Source organism: Vidua macroura, chromosome 8 (assembly GCF_024509145.1).
Source record: "Vidua macroura isolate BioBank_ID:100142 chromosome 8, ASM2450914v1, whole genome shotgun sequence".
NCBI classification, from domain to species: domain Eukaryota; kingdom Metazoa; phylum Chordata; class Aves; order Passeriformes; family Viduidae; genus Vidua; species Vidua macroura.
The window spans coordinates 24,300,439-24,321,541 of record NC_071578.1 but is presented as its reverse complement, the minus strand read 5'-3'; the positions used below and the strand labels follow the sequence as shown (position 1 = coordinate 24,321,541).

At 40.9% G+C, this 21,103-nt stretch overlaps 1 protein-coding gene across 2 annotated transcripts in view; it reads left to right on the top strand.

Moving 5' to 3' along the window:
* The window catches only part of ZCCHC24 (zinc finger CCHC-type containing 24), a 101,136-nt gene that overhangs the window by 75,335 nt on the left and 4,698 nt on the right, over window positions 1–21,103 (top strand). For both annotated transcript variants that reach the window (XM_053983312.1, XM_053983313.1), the window contains exon 3: window positions 17,300–17,464. In XM_053983312.1, coding sequence (XP_053839287.1) covers window positions 17,300–17,464 — 165 coding nt within the window. The remainder of the gene's footprint in view (window positions 1–17,299; window positions 17,465–21,103) is intronic.

The following is a 21,103-nucleotide window of genomic DNA, read 5'->3' as shown; positions in this document are numbered from 1 at the left end:
CCATTCCAGTTCATATGCATCTACCCTGATATTCTGAACCAGCTACTAGATCATGAACATAAATTGAATAACACTGTGTGATAAGTGATGGCAAATAAATAAATTCTGGAGGCTGTTCTTAAATTTTTTTCAGAAGTATTAGTATGTTTAAGTTTACTAATGTCACATGATACAACACAATGAATTTTTTGCCATTTCACAAATCAAAAAAAAAAAAAAAGCAGAGCATTAAAACAACATCACAGCTACTATTTTAACTTTAAAACACTGTGGTCCCACCCTTCTAGAGAAGATGACTATTTTGGTATGTAATATTTTAAGAATATTGCCTGTTGAAAAAAATAGTGAAAGAGCAGGAAACAATGTTGACTGGTGGAGAAGCTGCTGAGATAGCACAGATAGGAATTTCTGACTGCTGGGCACATCTGTGTCTGCAGGTTTATTTGGCATTAACACTTCCTTGCTACACTGCAAATTACAGTGAATGTGTAATTCCATGCTGTTTTCCTATATCCGTGTCTTTCATAGCTTCTCCTGTTATGTTTCTATTTTAGTTCATTGTGTCTGTTCACTACAGATTATTTTTATAGTCTTTAAATTGTCTGTCCACACACTCTGAAGAGCTCTCTTTACCCATTCTTGACATATTTCTAAGCAGAAATATATCTGTTTTATACCTGGTGGGGAATAAAGGACAGGCAAGGTAAAGGATTTTTAAATACTCCTTTAGCTGATGTTAAAGGCATGACTTTAGTTTATGCTGTTTAAACTCAAGTCCTATGAGATTATTAGGAATAAGGCACTTATCCATAGATAATTTAGAGAAATTCCTTTTATACTGCTTATTCAGGTGACAAGAAGAATGAGGAGGCCTTTCCTGTTTATATCCCAATTTCATATGCAGAACCACATCCTTAAAAAGAAGTGGGTCGTGGGCAGTCTCTCAAGCGATTTCTTGCACATATTTCCCTGATTGCCTCCTGGCAGCACAGAATGTGCTGTCCACAGCCCAGTCCAACAGCTGTAGCATCTTCCTGTACAACCTAAGCACCCCCCCACAACCATCAGAATGGATTAACAGTGACATGCTTGACATATATTTCTTACTTTTATTTTCAAAGAGGAATTGGAATGCCTTAGAACACAATTCCTCCTCAAAGCTGGCTTGGCTACTCCAGCATTTAGGAAGGGTCACCTGAGGCATTATCCTCCAGTCCCAGTCTTCTCTGTCAGTTTCCATTAGCTCTCAGTATTTACTATGGAGCTTTACAGATGAGCCCTCTAACAATATTGTATCAAAGTGAACTGTAACATTCACCATTATAAGGAAGATTACCTATATTTGCTAAGTGAATTGTATGCCTCATGCTAAATATTCATAACACATACTCTTTTGTTTCTGTTTACCCATGGAAGTTAAATGCCTAATGAATATTCTTCTCTTCTTGTATCCGTTTCCTATTGTTGCTGTCATTATCTCCACATTTAGAGTAATTTTGTATTATGATGAAATTGTTTCAGTTTCTCAGAACTGATTCAAACCCCATCGTCTTTTCCAATATCTCACATATTGGAAGCCATTTGGTAGCTTTTCTTCCTGAAGACCTACTAAGTGTACCCCAGAACTTTCACACGGATTATTTATTACTGAGAAGAGTCAGCAAAATGCAAAGCACAGGCTGGAACTGGTCTCCACGCCAAAGGTGCATTTCCATACCAGCACATACACTGTAAAATTTTAGAGTGCTCTGTAATGGGAGCAAGTAGGAAATAGCCCAGGACATGTTTTTAATGGCTGACCAAATTAGTTTAACTTTTCACTAAAATACAGCAACTTCTTCAGTGAGGTATGTTTTAACAGTCCCTTTAGAGGACAATTTAAAATAGAAAAATAAGATGGCCTGAAATCAAGCCTTCCAAGACCTGCATTGCATCTGTCCTCATAACACAAATACTCCAGGGTTAATAACCTCTGTTCATCGCCCTGAGTATAGAAGAGTTTTAAGTGAGCTCAGTGCTTGTGTTCAGATAGTGTGTAATATGATATTTACAAAAACAGTGGATCTGTTTTCAATAAAGTGGAATATTCTTGGTTACATCATGCTATCCTGAGCCATCTACTTTAACTCAACAGCAAGGGCAAGAGGAACCAACGCTGTTTGTGAGAAGTCTGCTGTCTCATTGAGCAAACTGTCTGAAAGGCTCTAGCTCTCCCGTCAGTTGTTGTTGATGTATTTGTCACCAGTGGAAATGTCTACTGTCCCTCAGCATACTTAAGAGGATGTCAAAGGAAGAGCAGGCTTCCCCTCACTGGTACCTTTTGGAGAGCTCAAGCTGTCCCCTAGGGCTGGCAAGAACCTTTTAATTCTAAGTGTTGCACAAGAGACAAAAGTACCTGATATGAGAATAGCTGCATCTATGTGCAAAGTAAGTGTGAAGATAAATCCGTTTCTTGTAGGTTTAATTTTGTCCAAGAGTGAACAGAGCTGATTGTACAATTGCTAAAGATGGCACTGCCCCAGAAGAAAGGCCATTTGTTGCTAGTCAGCTGTCCTAAAAACTGAACCTGAACTTGCCCAAAACCCCAGCTGAAGACATGGTCAACACAAGACAGCCCTTTCTCCAGTTCTGCCAGACCTGAAGACAAACAGCAGCTCCTGTAGAGTTCAAAGTTTGACAGAAGCCCATTTTCTGTCCCCTTGAAGGGCTTTTCCTGGGCCCCTGTGCCTGTCTCCTGCTCAGTGAATGCTGTCTTTGTACCCACCAAGTTGACAAATGCCAGCACTGCAGAATAAAGATGACATTTCTGCTGTGGCATTAGGGCTGAGAAAGGGGATTATTCCGGGCAGCCCGGGCCAGGATGCAGCGCACAAGGGAGGCTGCGCGACGCCGTTGTTTGTGCCGCGACAAGGAGGCCCTTGAAGGCCGCGGCCAAGACCGAACACAAGACCTGTGTGTGGGGAGACGTGCGCGCACAGCCGGGGCAGCGTCCCCAGCCAAGTCCCAGCCTCGTGGCACACCTGTGTCAGCTTCCTCCCGAGCCCTCCTCATTATGCCCGAGCGCACAAAGAGCCAGCTGCGCCGGGGCCGCGAGCCTGCCGTGCTGGCCCGGCCGGGGCCACCGGAAACCAGGACCGGCCACCGCTTTTGTTGCCTTTCCAAAATCGAGGGTTTGTTTTGAGCCTGAGGAGGATAATGAGCCTCTCACCAGGCACACACTGAACTGCACATCCCCCCTAAATGCAGAGTGGATAAAATTAACTGGTCCTTGCAAAGACTGAAAAAAAATAAATCAAGGAGCTAGAAGACTTTTGCTGTTGTGCCAATCTCCTCACAAGAGTCTGAATCCACAGCACCCTCTTAAACAACACTCCTTGATTTGGAAAAATAACACTCTGAGGCCTTATTATACATCAGGTGTTGCTGACTTGTTTTTGTTCGTGTTCTATTTTATGACTTCTTGTTGATTTTTTTTTTTCTTAAATCAGTAATGCTGCTGAAGCTGTCCAGTGTGAGATTATCCCACATAACAGAGAGGAGTACCTTAATACAAAAAACAAAATCAAGGACTCCTGATAAGGTTTTCTCAATGGTTTAAAATTTTTCCACTCCAAGATCAAAGCAAATTCACTTGTACTACATCCCTGGAAGCAGAGCAGGCATAAATCTATCCTTAGACTAGCATCTGTCAATGGAAAGAGTATCGGGACGAAACAGGAAAGGGGAAACAGTAGCAAAAGGCATAAAGAACTGCACATCTCCGTTCCCCAAATCTTCATCCAACCTCTCCAATCATCTTCTGCAGCAAACCACGACAAGCATTTTACACCAGATGCTTCTTGCACAATACCTTTTTAAAAATCAATCGTTTCTTAGCGTTGAGCAAACAACAGTGAGATAGCATCTAGTAAGGGTATTTTCCTGTGGGCTGTTCACTGTGTCAAGAAGACTGCCTTAGACTTAAGAAACACTGACTATGGCCTTGGTCACAAATGTGTTCCCATGACAAGAACTGAACACAGCACAAAACTTTGCCATGCCTTCTATGCCCCACAGCCCTTTGGTGGATCCTCTGGTCCCATGAGATTTCAATTAAAACTTGTATTCTTCCTTTCTATTGTTTAAAAATGAGCTTTTCACTTCACTGGCCTGTGGATATTGAAACTATCTGCTACAAAAGTACAAAAGTGGGATCAGATATTTTGAGCAGGGTGATGAATTTCTAAAATAGAGCTACAACCTCAGGAAAAAATTGTTCCTAGTCACGTAGAGTAGCTGAACCTCTGTCCTTCCCATGTGCTTTGTGGTGCACTAGTGCTATTCACTAATAAAAGAGATACCTACCTTGGTAGTAGGGTCTGGTGCTGGCTTCTTTTTTCTTGAAAAAAAAAAATCTTCCTTTGGGTAGAAAGATTTACTTTGTAAGGTGTGTTCATATGCAAGTCCATGTTGCAGAATATGGAACTACCTCAGGCCACTCTCCTATTTTGGTTCAGCTGCTAGCAACAGGTCTGGGGCACTGCCAACATCATATTCTCCAAGCTGCCCAGTGTGAGATTATGGTGAAATGTGACCTGTGGTGACAGCTACTGCTATGTATGCAGGCAAGAAATGGTTGCCTTTCAGGAAGTGAGACTTTAGGTATCCATCAGGATAAGGAAATGCTGTGTGTGTCTTTGACAATAAATTCTTAAAAGTAGGAAATGCCATTGGTGCCACTGGACAAACATATTGTGAAGATTGCAAACGGTTGATTAATTTTGCTTTTTGAAGAAGGACCAGGCAAAGCAGTAATAAAAAAATTTGGAATAGAAATGTCATCTACTTGCAGGAAAGGAAATGGTGCTTACAGCTCACTTGTTTAGATAGTTCCCATTTTGTTTTTCAGTTTTCTGACTATATTCTGGTCAAAACAGTTTTCATTCAAAATGTTTAACAGCAATGACTATCTTATACAGAATGGGCCTAACACATCAGTGTTCAAAAGACTTACAGTACAGGCAGGTAGGCTGATGAGTCAGATATGAGTTTCCTATTTCAACACAGAAAATATTTTATTTCTCTCAAAAGCTCACACAACATCCATGGCCTGAGTCAACCTATGACCTTTTTATTTCCCAGGAAGTTTCAGATAAACATTGTCCTGGCTTATTTTATGACTGAATAGAACAACAAAATCATTAGTTATGAAAAGACAAAGAGTCAGTTAACTAAAAGAAGGCAGAATCTGAACAGTTGAAAAGGCTATAAATTTTATTCCTTTCTGCTGTGTAATGGTCACCTCCTAGATTCCACTTTCCCTGTTCATTCTAGCAAAAACTCTGATGTGAGAAGTGCTTTTCACCCAACACTACCTATGTTGTCCTCTTACCCTTCACATACCTATTAGTATTCTCACTCTGTACTTACTGGTTGCACTCCATCCTTCCTCACTTTCAAGGTACTACGTATTTCTGCATGTGATTAAGAAAGACATTAGAGAGTGAACCAGTTTGCTTCAGTTTGTTTTCATGACAATGTCAGTAAAATGTTCGAAGTTCTTGTAACACTAGAAACATGAACTATGAATCTTACAGAATGGTTGATGAAGTCTGACTGCTGTTAATGCTTGGGGAATGACAAGTGATTCTTTAGATGATTCAAGTTAGCTTTGCACAGAGTGGAAAAAAAAACAGTCAAAAAGCCCAGTGGAAAAATGCAAATACAACTGCAGGAACAGGAGGCACTGAGAAGGGAAGGATGGAAGAGATTAGAGGTGCAGATTCCTACTGTATTATCACAAAATGCATAGCAAAGGATGGTTGCCTTTGGGTCATCTAAAAGTATGGGTGCATATGCCTGTGAGTTTTCACTGCAATCCCATGGCTACATTTCAAACACTGAGACTTTCTGATGCACTTCAGTTAAGATGTTCAAAGCTTGCTCTTTCCAAGGGGGAGAACAAGCCTACTGCAGAAGAAAACTACATGAGAGTTCCTCCCAGGCACCTGTACATGCACAGGTGGCCAGAGCAAGCAAGGAGCGCTCAAGCAGTGTCATGCACGTGAACCAAGTCAGGCAGCTGGGATTTGGTGGCTCTTGAGGTAGATGAGCAAACACATGGCTGCTCTGGGCAGAAAGGGTGAGTTTCTAAGACTTCCTTCTATGCAATATACTCATGTATGGCTCGGCACAATATTTCTAGAGGAAAGAATACTGGGACAAGAAAAAGTCCCCTTCACATTCATGCAGTTTACATATCAGCATCTGAAGTCATGTTTCACTTTTGGGCTATGCATAGCATGTTTTTTTCCAGGCTCAGAAAGAATGCTGTAATTTAAAGCAGGCTGACTCAATTGGTGTTTTTGTATGTCATCTCGTAGGCAGCATGGCAGGGGGGAAGGTGGAGGGAAGGAGGCTGAGGTGGAGAAAAGGAGGACGGTTGCTCATCTGGTCTTTATTTCCTTTCCCTGTTTCTTAATAGTTCAAGCAACGGGCTCATTCCAGCCAGAAGCAATGACACTCTTGCTGTGGTATTTCATCTTGGAGAGGACAGGCCACAGCTTGCCCTGTGTGCTGGTGTCCTGGGAGCCTGTACCACTGCATTCTGTGGGGTGGGAGAGGTTGCAGGGGGCAGGTGGTCCTTATACTGCATCTGGTACAGGGGGAAGCTTTCTAAGAGGACCCAAGCTTCATCTTTTGCATAAGGAATTTCCTAGCTGGAAATCCTTACAACTGTGTAGGCACTTGTCTTATCTTCTGGGTGTTTGGTTTTTTTTTTTTTTTTTAATAATGTATCAATGGAGATGCCACAAACACATAATTGAAAATGACAGTTCTGACTGCTTTAACTAGTCAGGTTGTAGAGAAAACAAACTGAACAAAACCATCCATAAGCAGAGATTTTATAAAAAATGGCTCAAAGGGCTGAGGCCAGGGTCACCAGTGACAGGCCTATAATAATTCTTGTTCAAAACTCCTGCCTGAGAATTGTATAACAAGATTCATGCATACTGCTCACTTTTGTAGTAACAAACATTGATTAAATTCTCAGAATGTGAGGTACACTAGCACTGCCCATACTCCAGATGAAAATTCAGACATGGAGAGATCAAGTAACTTGTTCACAAACCAACAGAAAGAGCCTGTAGTCAAGCCAGGAATGAAACCCTGGGCTTGCAGAGGCCCAGTCCTGTGCTTTAACCACAAGATCACATTACTCTCATGATCCTGCACTCCCCTGCTGGAATGTTCTTACTCTAGTTATACCTATTCTCATGCAGTGTGTGGGATATGCTATGAACCAGGTCTTGAAGTCTTAAGGATTTAATGGGTAGTTGAAAGAGATCCTGTGCCTTTCAGAACAGAAGGAAGGAAGAAGGCTGAATTCTCCTAGAAACATCCTTTCTCCTAAAACTTGCCCTTATCATCTTAACAATATTTCCTTTACTTTCCAAGAGCTGTTTTGAAGAGATAAAACCTTTACATGAGCAAAAGCATTTCTAATTCAGGCTAAAAGAAATCCAGCATTATAATAATCCATACACATATGAATGGAACAAAAAAAAAGTGTGCTGGTCTAGAGGGTGCAACAAGCAACATAAAAAAATCAGAGCAAAACAAGCCATTTCCTGAGTGCTAAATTGCTGAAGTTGCATTTTGTATTGCATTGAATTAAAATATTCTCTGCTTTGCCATCTCCTTCTCCTCCCCACCTCCCAGTGCAATGCTTTCCCCTGCACACCCTTTGCCCAGCCTGTAGAGTACAAAGCACTCATCCTTTGGTCACTGCCAGCTGAGGACAATGACTATGCAGGAAACTGCATACAAACTGGATATAGTTCTTAATTTTTTTTAAATTAATTAAGTAATAAAATTACTTAAGTAATAATATTAAAGTATCTGTTGTATGAGTTTAAACTTGTGGGCTACAAACAGTGAGTATGGGAAAAACAGTATTTTGGGATGATGCAGTCTCATTTAAAAACTAAGCAAGAAATTAATGTTATTTTTATATATGTGAACATCAATTATACTAACTGGAATAAAATTCTTATTCATTGTAATAGCCTTGTTAATGTCATCCACGTCCTAAAACAACTATACCTCCAATGAAGAAGTACTTTAACATAAAGCAGTTGTCTTCCTGACATCCTGGGACATCAACATACTGTGTTTCTAAAGAGCAAATGAAAGTAGCAGATTGCCTAGTTGACATTTCTTCTTAAGATCACATTAAAGTCCCTCCCCAAGTACTTTCAGCAAGCGTAGCGCAGCAGATATTTGGCTCAGAGGAAAGCCACAACAGGTCTAGATTTACAAAAGAATAAAGGCACCAAAAGCTATGGCTTGTCAGACAGCAGGATTTTACAGTGCCACTCAAGCAGCAGAGAAATCTCTCTCCCCTCAGCATCTACAGAGCTCTTTAATACAGGTGTTTTCTCTACTCCCCTCTGTAAATTGACATCCCAAAGTTATATCAAGCTGCACCCAGTATAAGATTAAGGTACAGTAGTTCATGAAGAGCAAGTACTAAATGTTTTGGAAATTGCCCTGCCTGCAATTAAATTTCCAATGTAGCTTTCAAACAGTTCAAATAGTAAGGACAACACTATTATTTTGCATATAGTTGGAAGAGAGAAAAGCCTCAGATTCTCAGCTGTAATACACCAAAAAACAGCATAAGATCTATGGTCACCCCATAAACTGGAAAATTCTCTGATCCAGATATTCTTGAAAATGTGCTTTGATCAAAGAGTGGTGTACCCAGTCTAGCCTGGACATTTCTATGGACCCTAGTCTTCCCATGCAGCTTCTTTACCTGGACACTTAATAAGGACAGAAATGCCATCAGAGAATCAACTGGAGATCTGTAACTTTAGCTCATCGTCATAATTTAATCCACATCTTTTCTTCAGGTAGAAACTTCGCATAAACGCATCTCAGAACAGCAATGAAGCAGAAAGCAGCATCCCAGTTGTTGAATTTGGCTCCAAAAGCAGCTGCTACTCACTTAGATTTGGAATAGAATTGCCTTCAATGACATCTGTCTGCCTTCCCATCTGTTCTGAACAGTCTCATGACCTATGGGGAAGCAAGGGGTCTATCAGAACTACTCCACTGCTTTGTAAAGGACAGATCACAATCCTTAGACCTGTCAGTTTCTCACTAGATCAGTGCCCCAGCTGTGCCACATTAGCCCTAGGAGAATTGTGAAATCCACATGAAGGCATCTGAGGTGAACCAATTAAACAAGTCCAAAAATATGAGTCTTGACCTCAGCTTGGAAGAGGTAATGCTTGATTATAGCAAGGGTTTGACCCTCCCTTCTCCAAAACCCTGATTCCAACTACTAAATAAATATGAACCTATTAAATATAGTGTGCCACCAGAAGGGGAGGGAGAGGAGGAGAGTATTGCTATTGTATGTTCTCAAGCAACGGATGAAGAGGAACAAAAGAGTCCAAACATCAGGAAACTATTAAAATGAATACATTCCTAGTTTCTTCATAATTAATTCAGCATGTCCAATTTTGTATCAGAGAAGGGAAAGGAAAGATTTTGACCACTTCCTTTTATCTCAAGCTGTTTGGAAGAATATGATCTCGTAATGCTGAAAAGAAGTGCCTCACTGTGTCCCAGCAGGCGAGTGTAATTTTAACTCTTCCACATGCCTAATTTGATATGCAAATCCCTATTTTTTGTATGTCATACAATTCTTAAATTACACAGCAAAGACCCAGGTTTGCTTAGGCATGCTCCATCCCCACCCCCTTTTTTACTTTGTACTGCATTAAACATTACCTTGAAAACAATTTTCACTATGCAATTTCCTAAGTGAATTTTTTTCCGTTTGCTTGCTTTGTTGCACAATTTAACATTTAGTTCAAATTTTAATGGTTACCTTCACACACATAAGGACCTGTTCTTGAAACTTTAGGTTCTGGGTTAGACAGAGTTATGCAATACTTTCAAAAGAAGATTCATTAGGCAGCTATTTATATGCTCAAGTCATATCATTGTTTTCAAAGTCCTACAGGAACAAGCATATTAAAGCTGTGATTGGCTGCAAACATAGATAGCCCATGTGGGAACTCTTTCATGGTCATTTAACAAGCAAAGAGTAGCATGTGCAGGTAAAATAAATCCTTGAAATACAGTCAACCAAGATAATGATTTGCAGCTTTCCTTAACAGAAGATTTGGGTAGGGTTGGCAGAGTTCTGTCGCTCTGAAAATCTACCAAACACATTAAATGTTTGATCACTGCCTGTTGCCCTGTATATAACACATGGTGTACTAAATATATAAGCATACCTGGAAAATTCATGTGAACATTTAGGAAATGAAGAAGTATATCTGAGATTGGTTAGAATTGTGAATGCAAGGGGAGTTTACCCTTCTATTAAGGCTCCACTATAGGGACAACAGGTTTCTGTGCAATACAGTATGCACTCAAATGTTCTTCCATGAAAAGGATTGACTGGAAAAAAATTGAGTGTTATTTGCTTGTTTTTTTCATAACACTTATGTAAGTGAGATGAAGGTCAAGGTTGCACTATGCTACACAAGCTACATTACCATAGATAGCCCAAAGTGATTTATACAATGTCACAAGAACTGCAGAAGTGGCAGGAAACAGCAAAAGGACCTTTCCCCATTGCAAATGAAGAGCTGAGGTACAATCTCACCACAAACAGAGTGAAAATCTCTTAAGGCTCTATACTCAGTCCGGGTGCTGGAAGTCTAACTCCAGTCCCATCACCATGTTACCGTTCTACCAAATACTTTTGTCTTCTACTGTTTGCTTGCATCAATATGTCCAAGTCCTTTTTTATCTGAACACAGGCCTGTGAAAGCAGCATGCTATTCATGAACAGCTTTGTTTACTCAGACTGGATGGTACTGAGCGTTTACATGTTTCCTCTATCTATATTAGCTGTGGAATGATGAGTAGGACTGGCAAAGAAAACCCATACTATCAACCTCTCAGACCATTCAGTGCTGGGTAATTGACACATCAGATAATTGCAGAATTGCCAATTAGCAACTATTCAGCTTCAAACTAACTTAGCATAGTAATGATATCGTATCTTTGGTCCTGACAGCATGGCTAGGACTCTGAAACACCTGTGAAACCAGATATTGATTTAATTGTTACAATGTTTGCCAAGCCAGCTTCTTGGCTTTCTAGACTTTGAGCAACATGTCCATGACAACTATGCCTATTGATTTAATCATCATCAGAAACAATATGCATGTTACTTGTAACAAACTGCTAAACCTTTCTCTTGGTTTACCTTGTGGAAACTAGATCAAAATCACAGTTAACATACACAACACTGTTGACAACACTGGTTTTTCAAAGCAACCAAAAGGTACATACTCAAGCCATACAATGGCCTTCTGTCATATAAAAATTTACCTGTAAGATTTCATTGACATAGCTTAAACAATATGCTTTTAAATCTTCCCAAAGACTAAGACTTGGGAAGTGAAAATGTTTGTGACAACAGAAATAGGGTATTTCTTCAAGAAAAATAAAAGAAACAATGCTGGTTTGTACTGCACAGTGCACAAACTTGCATGTTTTGTTTAACACTCTGGTCCTGGGAAATTGAGTGAAGTGTACTGTACTTGGCTGTAACAGCTTCATTATCTGGGGCCTCAGTACAAAGCCCTCTTCTACCTTGATCGTGTTCTAAGAGCAGCAGTGGCACACGTGTGACAAAAGGTTTCAGATCAGCAACAACCGATGAGCTTCAACTGCCATGAAAAGCATGTCAGTTTCTATGGGTGCAGAGGTGGGAAATCCATACAGGAGACTCCCCAGTCAGAGGCTGAAGTAGCCCTAAGCCATGCCACAGACAAGTCTCCTAAGAAAATCCCAGTCCAGTAAAACACATACTGGCCTCCTCTTTTAAGCTACACAAATAAGTTTAAGTCTTCTTTATTTTTTCAGCCATGTCTTGCTCAGATATAATTTTATCAATCATAAATCTCTAATCTGAAATATCCAATACAACTAGAAGTTCCATAATTCCTGTTGTTCTGCAAAACAAATAGAACTTTCTATTTAAACAGTAATGCTGTAGTGAAGAGCCTTTCTGACCATTATGCATTTTTTTCCCCTTAACAGACCTGTATCAAGACTTCTCATCATATCACTAATACACAAATTAAACTAGAGACAAAGCTGAAAAAAGCATTAGTTTGGTTTCTGTATCCCCTAGATGCTCTTTCTATATTGCACGTACTAATTAAAGATGGTTGGTTTAAATCAATACCTCAGAAGTCTTCAGTGTCAGACGTCAGCAGTGTCATTCCTAAACACATTACCTATCTGCCTATGTATTCTGTTGATACTCAAGATTTAGATTAGCATAAAAGTGAGGAAGGACAAAGAAAAAAAAAAAGTTGATCAGTCCAAAGATTCCCTTTTTTGTCATAAGTGTGCAGGTATGTCCTCATTCTCTACACAGTATGCACAGAGCTGAGACAGGTGAGAGCACTTCTGTGAATTTCCCAGTGCTCTGTAACTTGTTGCAGCCCCAGGACTAGAATGCCACAACACCCAGTACACCAAATCACTCCTTATACCTTTTTTATTTTCTAATTGAACATTTTAGGGATGCGTTATCATATCTTTATTAAAAGATATGACATGCACATAGTAGTACACAATGACAGTAATAGGGCATTCTTAATGCCATCTCCTGGTTGTGCTGACTTTCAGTTGAGACTGTGGGAGGGTTCACATTACAAAATATAGCTCTGACCCTCCCACTCCTACAAACCACTCGGGAGCCAGTCAGTACATCAAGCTGTTTGCTGTTATCCTTTTCATTTGATGAAGTATGCTTACAAGCAGAGCCTCAGAGTTCTTCTATGAAGGGGTCCACCTACCAATGTTAGGCCGATTTTGTCTTTTCCTGTGCTGTACAGAGCCCTTTCAGCTGTGTAAAACAAATCTGGGGGGAGATGAGGGGAAGAAAAGCATTAAATTGTGTCTCTGCATTTTGCTTTGAGGAAACTTAGCCTCGTGTTGTTTACAATGAATCTAGTTTTAAGCAGGGCATGTGGGGGAAGGGAGCATGTTTTGGTTTTGCTGACTCTGCAAACTGATACTTTGAGGGAATTGTTTAGGGAAAGCAGAGAGTCCTTTATTATGTATGTCATTGCCAAGTGATTTGGCAGATCCCTCATGAGACGCACTCTCTGATAGGTTGATAGAGAGCTGGACTGGCCAGTTACCAGCAGAAAAGTTCAAGTTAAACACTTTTAAAATCTTATGATGGCCAATTTGTGGTTTTGGCTCAAGAAAGAAAGAAGATGAAAAATAGAGACAGCTGGGTGTCAGTGAGGGATGGAATATTGAGGTAATTTTTGTTACTGTGCCACACAAAATTCACTGGCTTTGTTCATTGGTTGTTTCCAGCTAAGGCAAACACAGATACTGACTAGGTGCACCTGCAAAGGTGATGGCAGTTGTGTCAGTGCTTGTCCAAAGTCAAAACATCACAGAACTCCCTAATACCTAGATCTTGACATTGAGGCATACTTCAAGCAATGGCTAGTTTCTGGTCCTTGTAGCAAAATCTGTTGCATTTTGATCCTCCCCAAGGGCCCACCTGTCCAGGATGCAGTAAATCCTTGAAACATCTGAATGAAGACACACAAAGTTTTTGCAGCCAAGGACAGAAACCAGGTCAAAGACCTACCTGGGCCTACAGGCCATGGGACAGTGTATGTCAATATGGTAACAACAAAATATTGTGCCATTATGAATAGGAGCATAACTTTGTCAGATTAACTCCACATATAAATAAATCCCTCTCTGCAGAAAGAGTAAGAAGAGAATGCTCAGTACAAGAATTGCAAGACCTAAACACCAACCAAAACCTATTAGGCACCATTCAAATGGAGCTGGGGTGAGGAGAGAATAGGAAGATAATGGTTTATACAAGGTAAATCCCACATTCTGTAAAGTAAGGATTTTTAGGTTAATACTGAATGACAAAATGTGTCTTCTTGCTCTCTTTTGGCGTTTAGTTAAGGAAAAACCTCTAGTGAAAATATTTCTTGCCCTCCAGCTGCATGAGCACTGAGATACCTCAGCTGCAGAGTGGCCGGGTGCTCGAGCACCCTGTGGGCAGGGCTGGCTGCTTCTGTGCCAAGGAGCAGGCTGTTTCTTGGAAATGTTTATGCAATTCAGCTGTGCTCCTGCTGGAGCCAGACACTTTAAATTAAAAAAAAAAAAAACAACAAAACCCAACAGCTACAAAAAAACCCAAACAAACCAGAACACCCAGCCTCAGATCTCCCAGGCCATTAGTGTATCTCACTTAGGTTTCACCTTCTACCAAATACTGTCAAATACCTGTTTTGTTTGGTTCTGCAGGGTGGAGGGAGTTGGAGGGCTGCCTTCACTGCTGTCAGTGGTTCCTAATGATGTTTCCCACTAGAGAAAATGAGCTTGCTTGTTTGCAAGTCCAAATTCCCTGTGGGACACTGCTTGGGAAACTGAAGATATGGGAAGGAAAATAATATCTATTAGGGCAACGTGTAAACATCCATAAAGCAGAATAGCAAAACACGTACAGAGAATGTTGTAACTTTGCCAACAAACTAATTAGAGTCACTGACTGAGGAGAGAGCTGTGACAGTCAAAAAGTTAAAATAAAATTAAATCAAAAGTTTAGTCTAGCAATTGTAACGGGAAATTACCAACAGAGTCAGGGCTCCTACATTCTTTTCCTGGTTCTGCTTCCGATTTACTGAGAAAGTTGGAGAAGCCAGATTTTAAAAGTAGCTTCTAATTTGGAATGCCTCCGTTTCTGATGCCTAGCTGTACGCACAGAGGACTCCACAGACCATTATCTTCAGTGCTCCCTGTGCATTTGCCAGGGCAGAGCATTTCGGGGCACTGGTGTCTCTGAAGTCACGTATGTGACCTGGACAAACCCACAGTCACTGGCTCGCCCAAGAGGCCGTCTCTGAAAGTTTCCCATCTGGGAATTGTGGCTGGCACAACATATTGCTGTGGGAGTCTGATGTTTAAATGCTCTTTATGGCTGACATAACATATTGCTGTGGGAGTCTTATGTTCAAATACTCTTTGTAAACATTTACAAGACTTCAAGATGCACTCTGTCTCCAAAGTCAGTGCTATTACTTTTGGAAATAATGAACCCTGTGAACTGCACATTTTCTGAAAGGACCACTGCTTGGTAGGGGCACTGAGCTGCATTTTCAAGTCTGGCTGCAGGATGAGTTTAAGTAGAGGGTGACTTAATCAAAGAATGAAAAATAATTTATCTTCCATTCAGTAACACCCCCCCCCCAATAGAAACTGCAAATAAAACAATCTGTGATGCCTCAGGAGGAGAGGGCAGGTCTCTCAAACACAGGAGCTCTCTGGACACAGAGAAAAAATTTCTTAAGAATTCAATTCCATAAGAATTTCTAAATGAAGAGAACATGTGACTTCTTCTTACACTGAGTTGTGCTATAAGCTCCTCGGAGGCAGAACCAAATTAAGTATGAATGAGGATAAGGATGTCTCCATAAATTGACATTTTCTTGCACTACATTCAGTTACAATCGCTCATCTTTATCAGGGGACACCATGGGTCGGAGAGCTACACTCTGAGTGCCTGCCAGCACTCACTCACTTATGGAAGTCTGAATGTTTCTCACTATACCAATGCACTGGGTTTTTTTCTTCTGTGCTATACTACTGTAAATATGTGTGTCCTGGTCAGCTTTATCTTTGTTATCAGCCAGAATATTTACAGTGGCTTGTTAGAAGCAAATTACTATAGATGTTTGCCTGTTTGTAATGGAGGTTGCTACTGATCCAATCTTCTAAAGAATATTGCTATGCTGAGGAATAAGCATAAAAAAAACAGAGAATGTTGTTTACTGACACTACAGAAAGAAAAAAAAGGGCTGGAGTAGGTTTGGTGTCCCCTGCTCTTCCACCCACAGCATGCGGGGGAGAGCGCACTCAATGTTCCTTTCCCTTCTTGCTCCCACATGCGACCCAGGAGGTAACATAGTGTTCACCATCTCCATCAGCCACTGGAGCCCGAGTCTCAGAGCTCCTGCCAAGCTCAGGTCTTCTGCCAACCACCTGCTTTTGCAACCCTTGTTTTCACATGGAAAGCAATTTGGACCTACACACTGAGAAATCGCACAAGCTCCCAAAACAAAAACAAATGCCTTCCCAGCATGATGGCTCATTTCACTTTTGTAAACTTTATCTGGAAGCCTTAAAAAAAGAAAAGCTGCTTAGGCCTGACATGTAAGTAACTGACAAAGAACCCTTTGATAGGTGATCATAGTACACTGCCACTATACAGGCAAAGTATCTCCCTCTGGGCAGCAACAAACTAAACACAGTGACATGGACAGTGCTTCAACACCTGCTAGGGACTCTGGAAAAATAGCTTCATCTTTACAGCTGTCCTAGCACAGCTGGACACAACACCCTCACGCACCCTCATCTTCACATACCTCACCGTATTTTGTTAAGTACAACACACAGTTTTAGCAAGTGAATGTATGTACAAAAAATAAACCTGGTATTTGCATACAGTCATTGTCAACTCTACTGGCTTCCCTAGATAAAAAGGCTTTCTTTGAGGGACATTTAACATTCAGACATCACAACGCAGCATTTGAGAATCCTTTCCTGTTTCCTTCAAAAGGCAGAAATAGTGAAACCATTTACCAAGAGCCAGAAACCAGATAAAGTTAATAAAAGTTATTATTTCCACTAGTCAGAATGTCTTTCCTTCATACTCAATCCCAGTTTGTGCAGACCCATATGATAATATATAGGCTGTGAAAAGCAGAACTATTAAAAATCATCTTAACTACAGGTTTTTAGTGGAAAATAGACTAGATTTCTAAACTGGAATTTCTAGTCAAAAAGTAGTCTTTTATTACTAATGAGCTACTCCTCCTAATACTATATATATTGCTAGTGACATATACTCAATAGAGATTATTTTATCATAATGAAACTAATATTAAAAATATTTATTCAAAAAGTGAAAATGTATATTTCTAAATACTCAGTGTCACTTACAAGTATTGTGTTTTCTTGAACTTTTGAATACTTCTTACAGAAACCACTCTCAGAACTGTTAAACTCTAGCTTCAACATATGAACTCTTCATTAATGGGATATGTCCTTCATGCTTGCCTCCAATATCTTCTTCCCAAAGTTTCCTAATTAAAAAAAATCTTTATTTTTCTACTACACACACCCACCCATTTTCAGTCATTCATTGCTACTTCCCTTTGTTTTGTAGGCTCGTCCAAAAGGAGAAGGCCTGACACCATACCAGGGCAAGAAACGCTGCTTTGGTGAATATAAGTGCCCCAAGTGCAAGAGAAAATGGATGAGTGGAAACTCCTGGGCTAACATGGGACAAGAATGTATCAAGTGCCACATTAATGTTTATCCTCACAAACAGGTAAGAGAAGTGCAGACCCGATGGCAACAGGCTTGGAACTAGGAATGCTGTTGACTTTGTAAAGCATGGGTAAGACTTAGAAAGAACTTCACATGGACTACAACACCCCACAGAGAATGTTTCCCAGATGAGTTGTCTCAGTTTTGGAAATCTGAACAGGTGTCAGAGTTGCAAAATATATCAGCCCATATCTAAAACAGTCAGGGACCACAGTTCCCTGGTGAGGACGTATGATAGCGAGTTTCCATTCACCATAGTATATTCATCATGAAAACTCACACCAGATCAAATCAAGTGCCCCTGTTCCACACCTGGTCCTAGGCAGTGGCAGACACTGCCAGAAAGGTGTTTTTATAGACAAGACAAAACAATCACCTCTGAAGATACTTCCCTAGCCTCTTTATGGCCTAGTGAATCTCTGCATTCTCCCAGTTTGTCACCAAACAGATCAAACCTTGCAGAGACTATTAAATAGCTGAAATCCAACCACATGGGCCACCAAGCCTTGCTGTGTCACTGTAGAAGAGTAAGATGCTTGTGTCCAATTTAGGACAAAAATTTGAAAACCTTATTTCAGGATTGCTCAATATTCATTGCAGTGAATTAGGCATTTCTTCTCAATTGCCAGGCTTGCCCTTTTTTCCCATCCTCATCTCCACAGCTCTATTTCATTTTCCCCAGCCACTTTCTCAAATCCATGGACTTCCCAGTACTCTAAGGTTTGTCCATGTCTCACAAAGAATGGTTTGGTGCTGAATTACTCCCATGTAAATGGCTCAGGCAATAATATCAGAGTAGTGAAGATAATAATCTCCACTCTGGATAGCTCTGGGGTAGCCATTCATGCACATATGTTGGCTCTGTGAATGGCTTGTGCAGCTATGCTCAAATCTTGATTTCCTGTGCATACCTTTCGTTAGTGAGTCCCTGGAGAGGAGAGCAGCCACACTTTCCTGCCACCTGCTCATTGTTCCTGGAGGCTCATTTCACTCCAGGAAACTATCCCAGGCCAGTTCCCCACAAGGAATGTCTCAATTCAGCCCTATGCTCTTAGTCCACATGGCCTAGCTGTGAGAATGAGCTTTTAATCTCTCTGGGGCAGGAAAAGTCTTCTCAGCACTTTTACAGCTGTGTATATACTTTAGAGTGCTCTATAAATACAGCTCTAAATCTCTGTATTTAAAAGAGATGGTGGAGCATTACAAGAAGTAACACAAGGGCCTGACAGGAGGGCTGCTGCCATTCATTCCCCAGCTCATCCACTGAGTAGGGAATCAGGTGGTTGTCACACCTGAGCTGCAAAACTGCTCTGCAAGCAAGCTTTGCTAAATTATTCCATTGTGTTCCTCCTTCTGCATTTTCACCACTCCCTCAAGTGACAACCTTCCCATGGGAGTGCTTACAGGAATGCACGGAACATGGGGCAAAAAGCATAGGCCCATTGAGCTCAAGCCTTACTGAATGCTAAAGAACCACCAGACACATCTGCTCTATGGCAATTTCAAAAGGTGTTTCCCAGGTAGTTACTTTAGCTACTCTAAACATAAACAGGAATCTCAGACAAGACTTAAACCTTTCCTATTCTTCCAAGGAATTTGGATTTTGTGGTTGTTTATGCTCCTTACTCTGCTTCAGCAATTGAGCCAGTCCTTATAGTCATTCACCAGCATTCTTGGCAGTGTAACAGCCCAGATGCCAAGCTCTGAATTCTCATTTTCTTCCCCTGCCTACTATAGCAGCAACATCTGCGCCCATAGTTATTTCCTGGCTGGCCTCTTATCAAGGCTTCTTCTCCGACTTTGTGGCTAAGGCCGGTGCTGTTTGTGATGACAGCTGTTGCACTGGTGCAGAACCAGCCATCTGGTGACTGACTTGTCCTCTTGGACACTATTTTCTTCCAGCTGTCAGGAATTTACTGTCGGACTGGAAATAATTTGGTATGTAAATACATACCTCATGATACTCAAATTATTACTTCCATGGGCAATTCAGTGGTCTCATCATAATTCCCATATCTGAGTGCAACCACAGCCACCTCACTTCCCTCAGTATGGGGAGGGGTGGGTATGATCACTCAAGCCCAATAAACTTTTCAACAGTTTCAAGCCTACAAGTATGATCTTTTGACTCTTTAGATTTAATAAACCCACCCCAGCATGCCCACACTTGTGTACTCCAGCTATGGGAATACAGTTCCCCTCAGACTGCTGCTTTTCTTAACTCTTAAAAAAGAGATTTTCACCATTTACCTCATGCTGTTATCAGTCATTCCTAGCTGGCCTGTCCCAGAGGCATGCTGCTGACAGAGGCTGCTTGCTCTCTCTAAGCATCCTGCCTCTGATCTGCTGCCTTCTTATCACTGTCTCTTGGATTCATGGCGACAGCCCAGGGCCTTGGTAACGTCCCTCTTTCCCCAGGCAGATAGAAAAGCAGAGGGTCTGCTGCTCAAGAATGGACATTGCATTTAATCTTTTCTTCCCCAGTGCCCAATTTTTTTTATTGGACTAAAAATTTACAAATTCATGATAGCATGTGTTTCTTGAGGGAAGCATAGCTCCTTAAGACTGTTAACCTAACAATTTATCCTGCCAGCAATAGCTGCAGAATCTTTCTAGTCACATTCTTAATCTGACATTTATTCATCTCATTTGCTGCATTAAGACTTGATGTAAATGAGTCCAGAAAATTATTTTTAAGTGTTTTCTGTCATTTGAATTCTGCTATGATCCTCTATCCGTTAGTGATGCAATTAAATTGTTCCATTCCACAACAGAAAATACAAACAGAAGCAGGCACATTATTCCATTCTACACCTTAGTGGAAACAATTTCCCTCAAGATGTCCTAGTGATGCTTTCTTTAACACCTAACACTTTATAAGGGTGAGATTTTTGTTTGAGGGGTTTGGGGTTTCAGCTGACTGTTGGGGAATGCAGAGGTCATGAACTATATCTAGATGGGGACAGCAGTAACTCTCAATCAAAAGTTAATTCACAGGTCAGGAATTGATATATAAATTTGGATTTCTGACAGCTTCATTCCCCTGCGGCAATATCTTTATTCACCACCACCAAATGCTTTCCTGGTGGAGCTGCACAAGATTATTTCCACCCCACAACTACCAGGAGAAAATTAAACAAAGGTGCACAAAAGTGAAGTCCGGAAGAACACAACTGTGGATGCTTGCATTAAAAAAAAAAAAAAAAAAAAAAAAAAAAAAGCCAACAAGATTTAACTTTTCCAGTTAAACTCTCAATTTATTGGAAAAAAGGATACCTTTCTTCTGAGGAACATAGCAGGATTTACTGTTGTTCTACAAACCCCATTTCACTGCTTTTTGAGGAAAAGAGTTAACTTTCCAGCCAAATAGCCTGTCCCCTTCTCCACACCCTGTCCCAGTGCATGGCTGAGTCCTCAGCAGCAGTGCAGAGCTCTTGCAGCCTCCTCAGTTACTGGTGTCTCCTGCAGAATTCAGGCAGTCTCCAGAGCTGACAGTGTGCAACAGCCAGGCCCTGCTGCACCCCTCCTGTGCCCCTCTGCTCCCACCACACCAGAGCTGCCCAGCCCTGATGGACACACAGCTCTGTGACTAACATCCTACACTTTCAGCATGGTGTAAGAATGGTTCAAGAGTTACTAC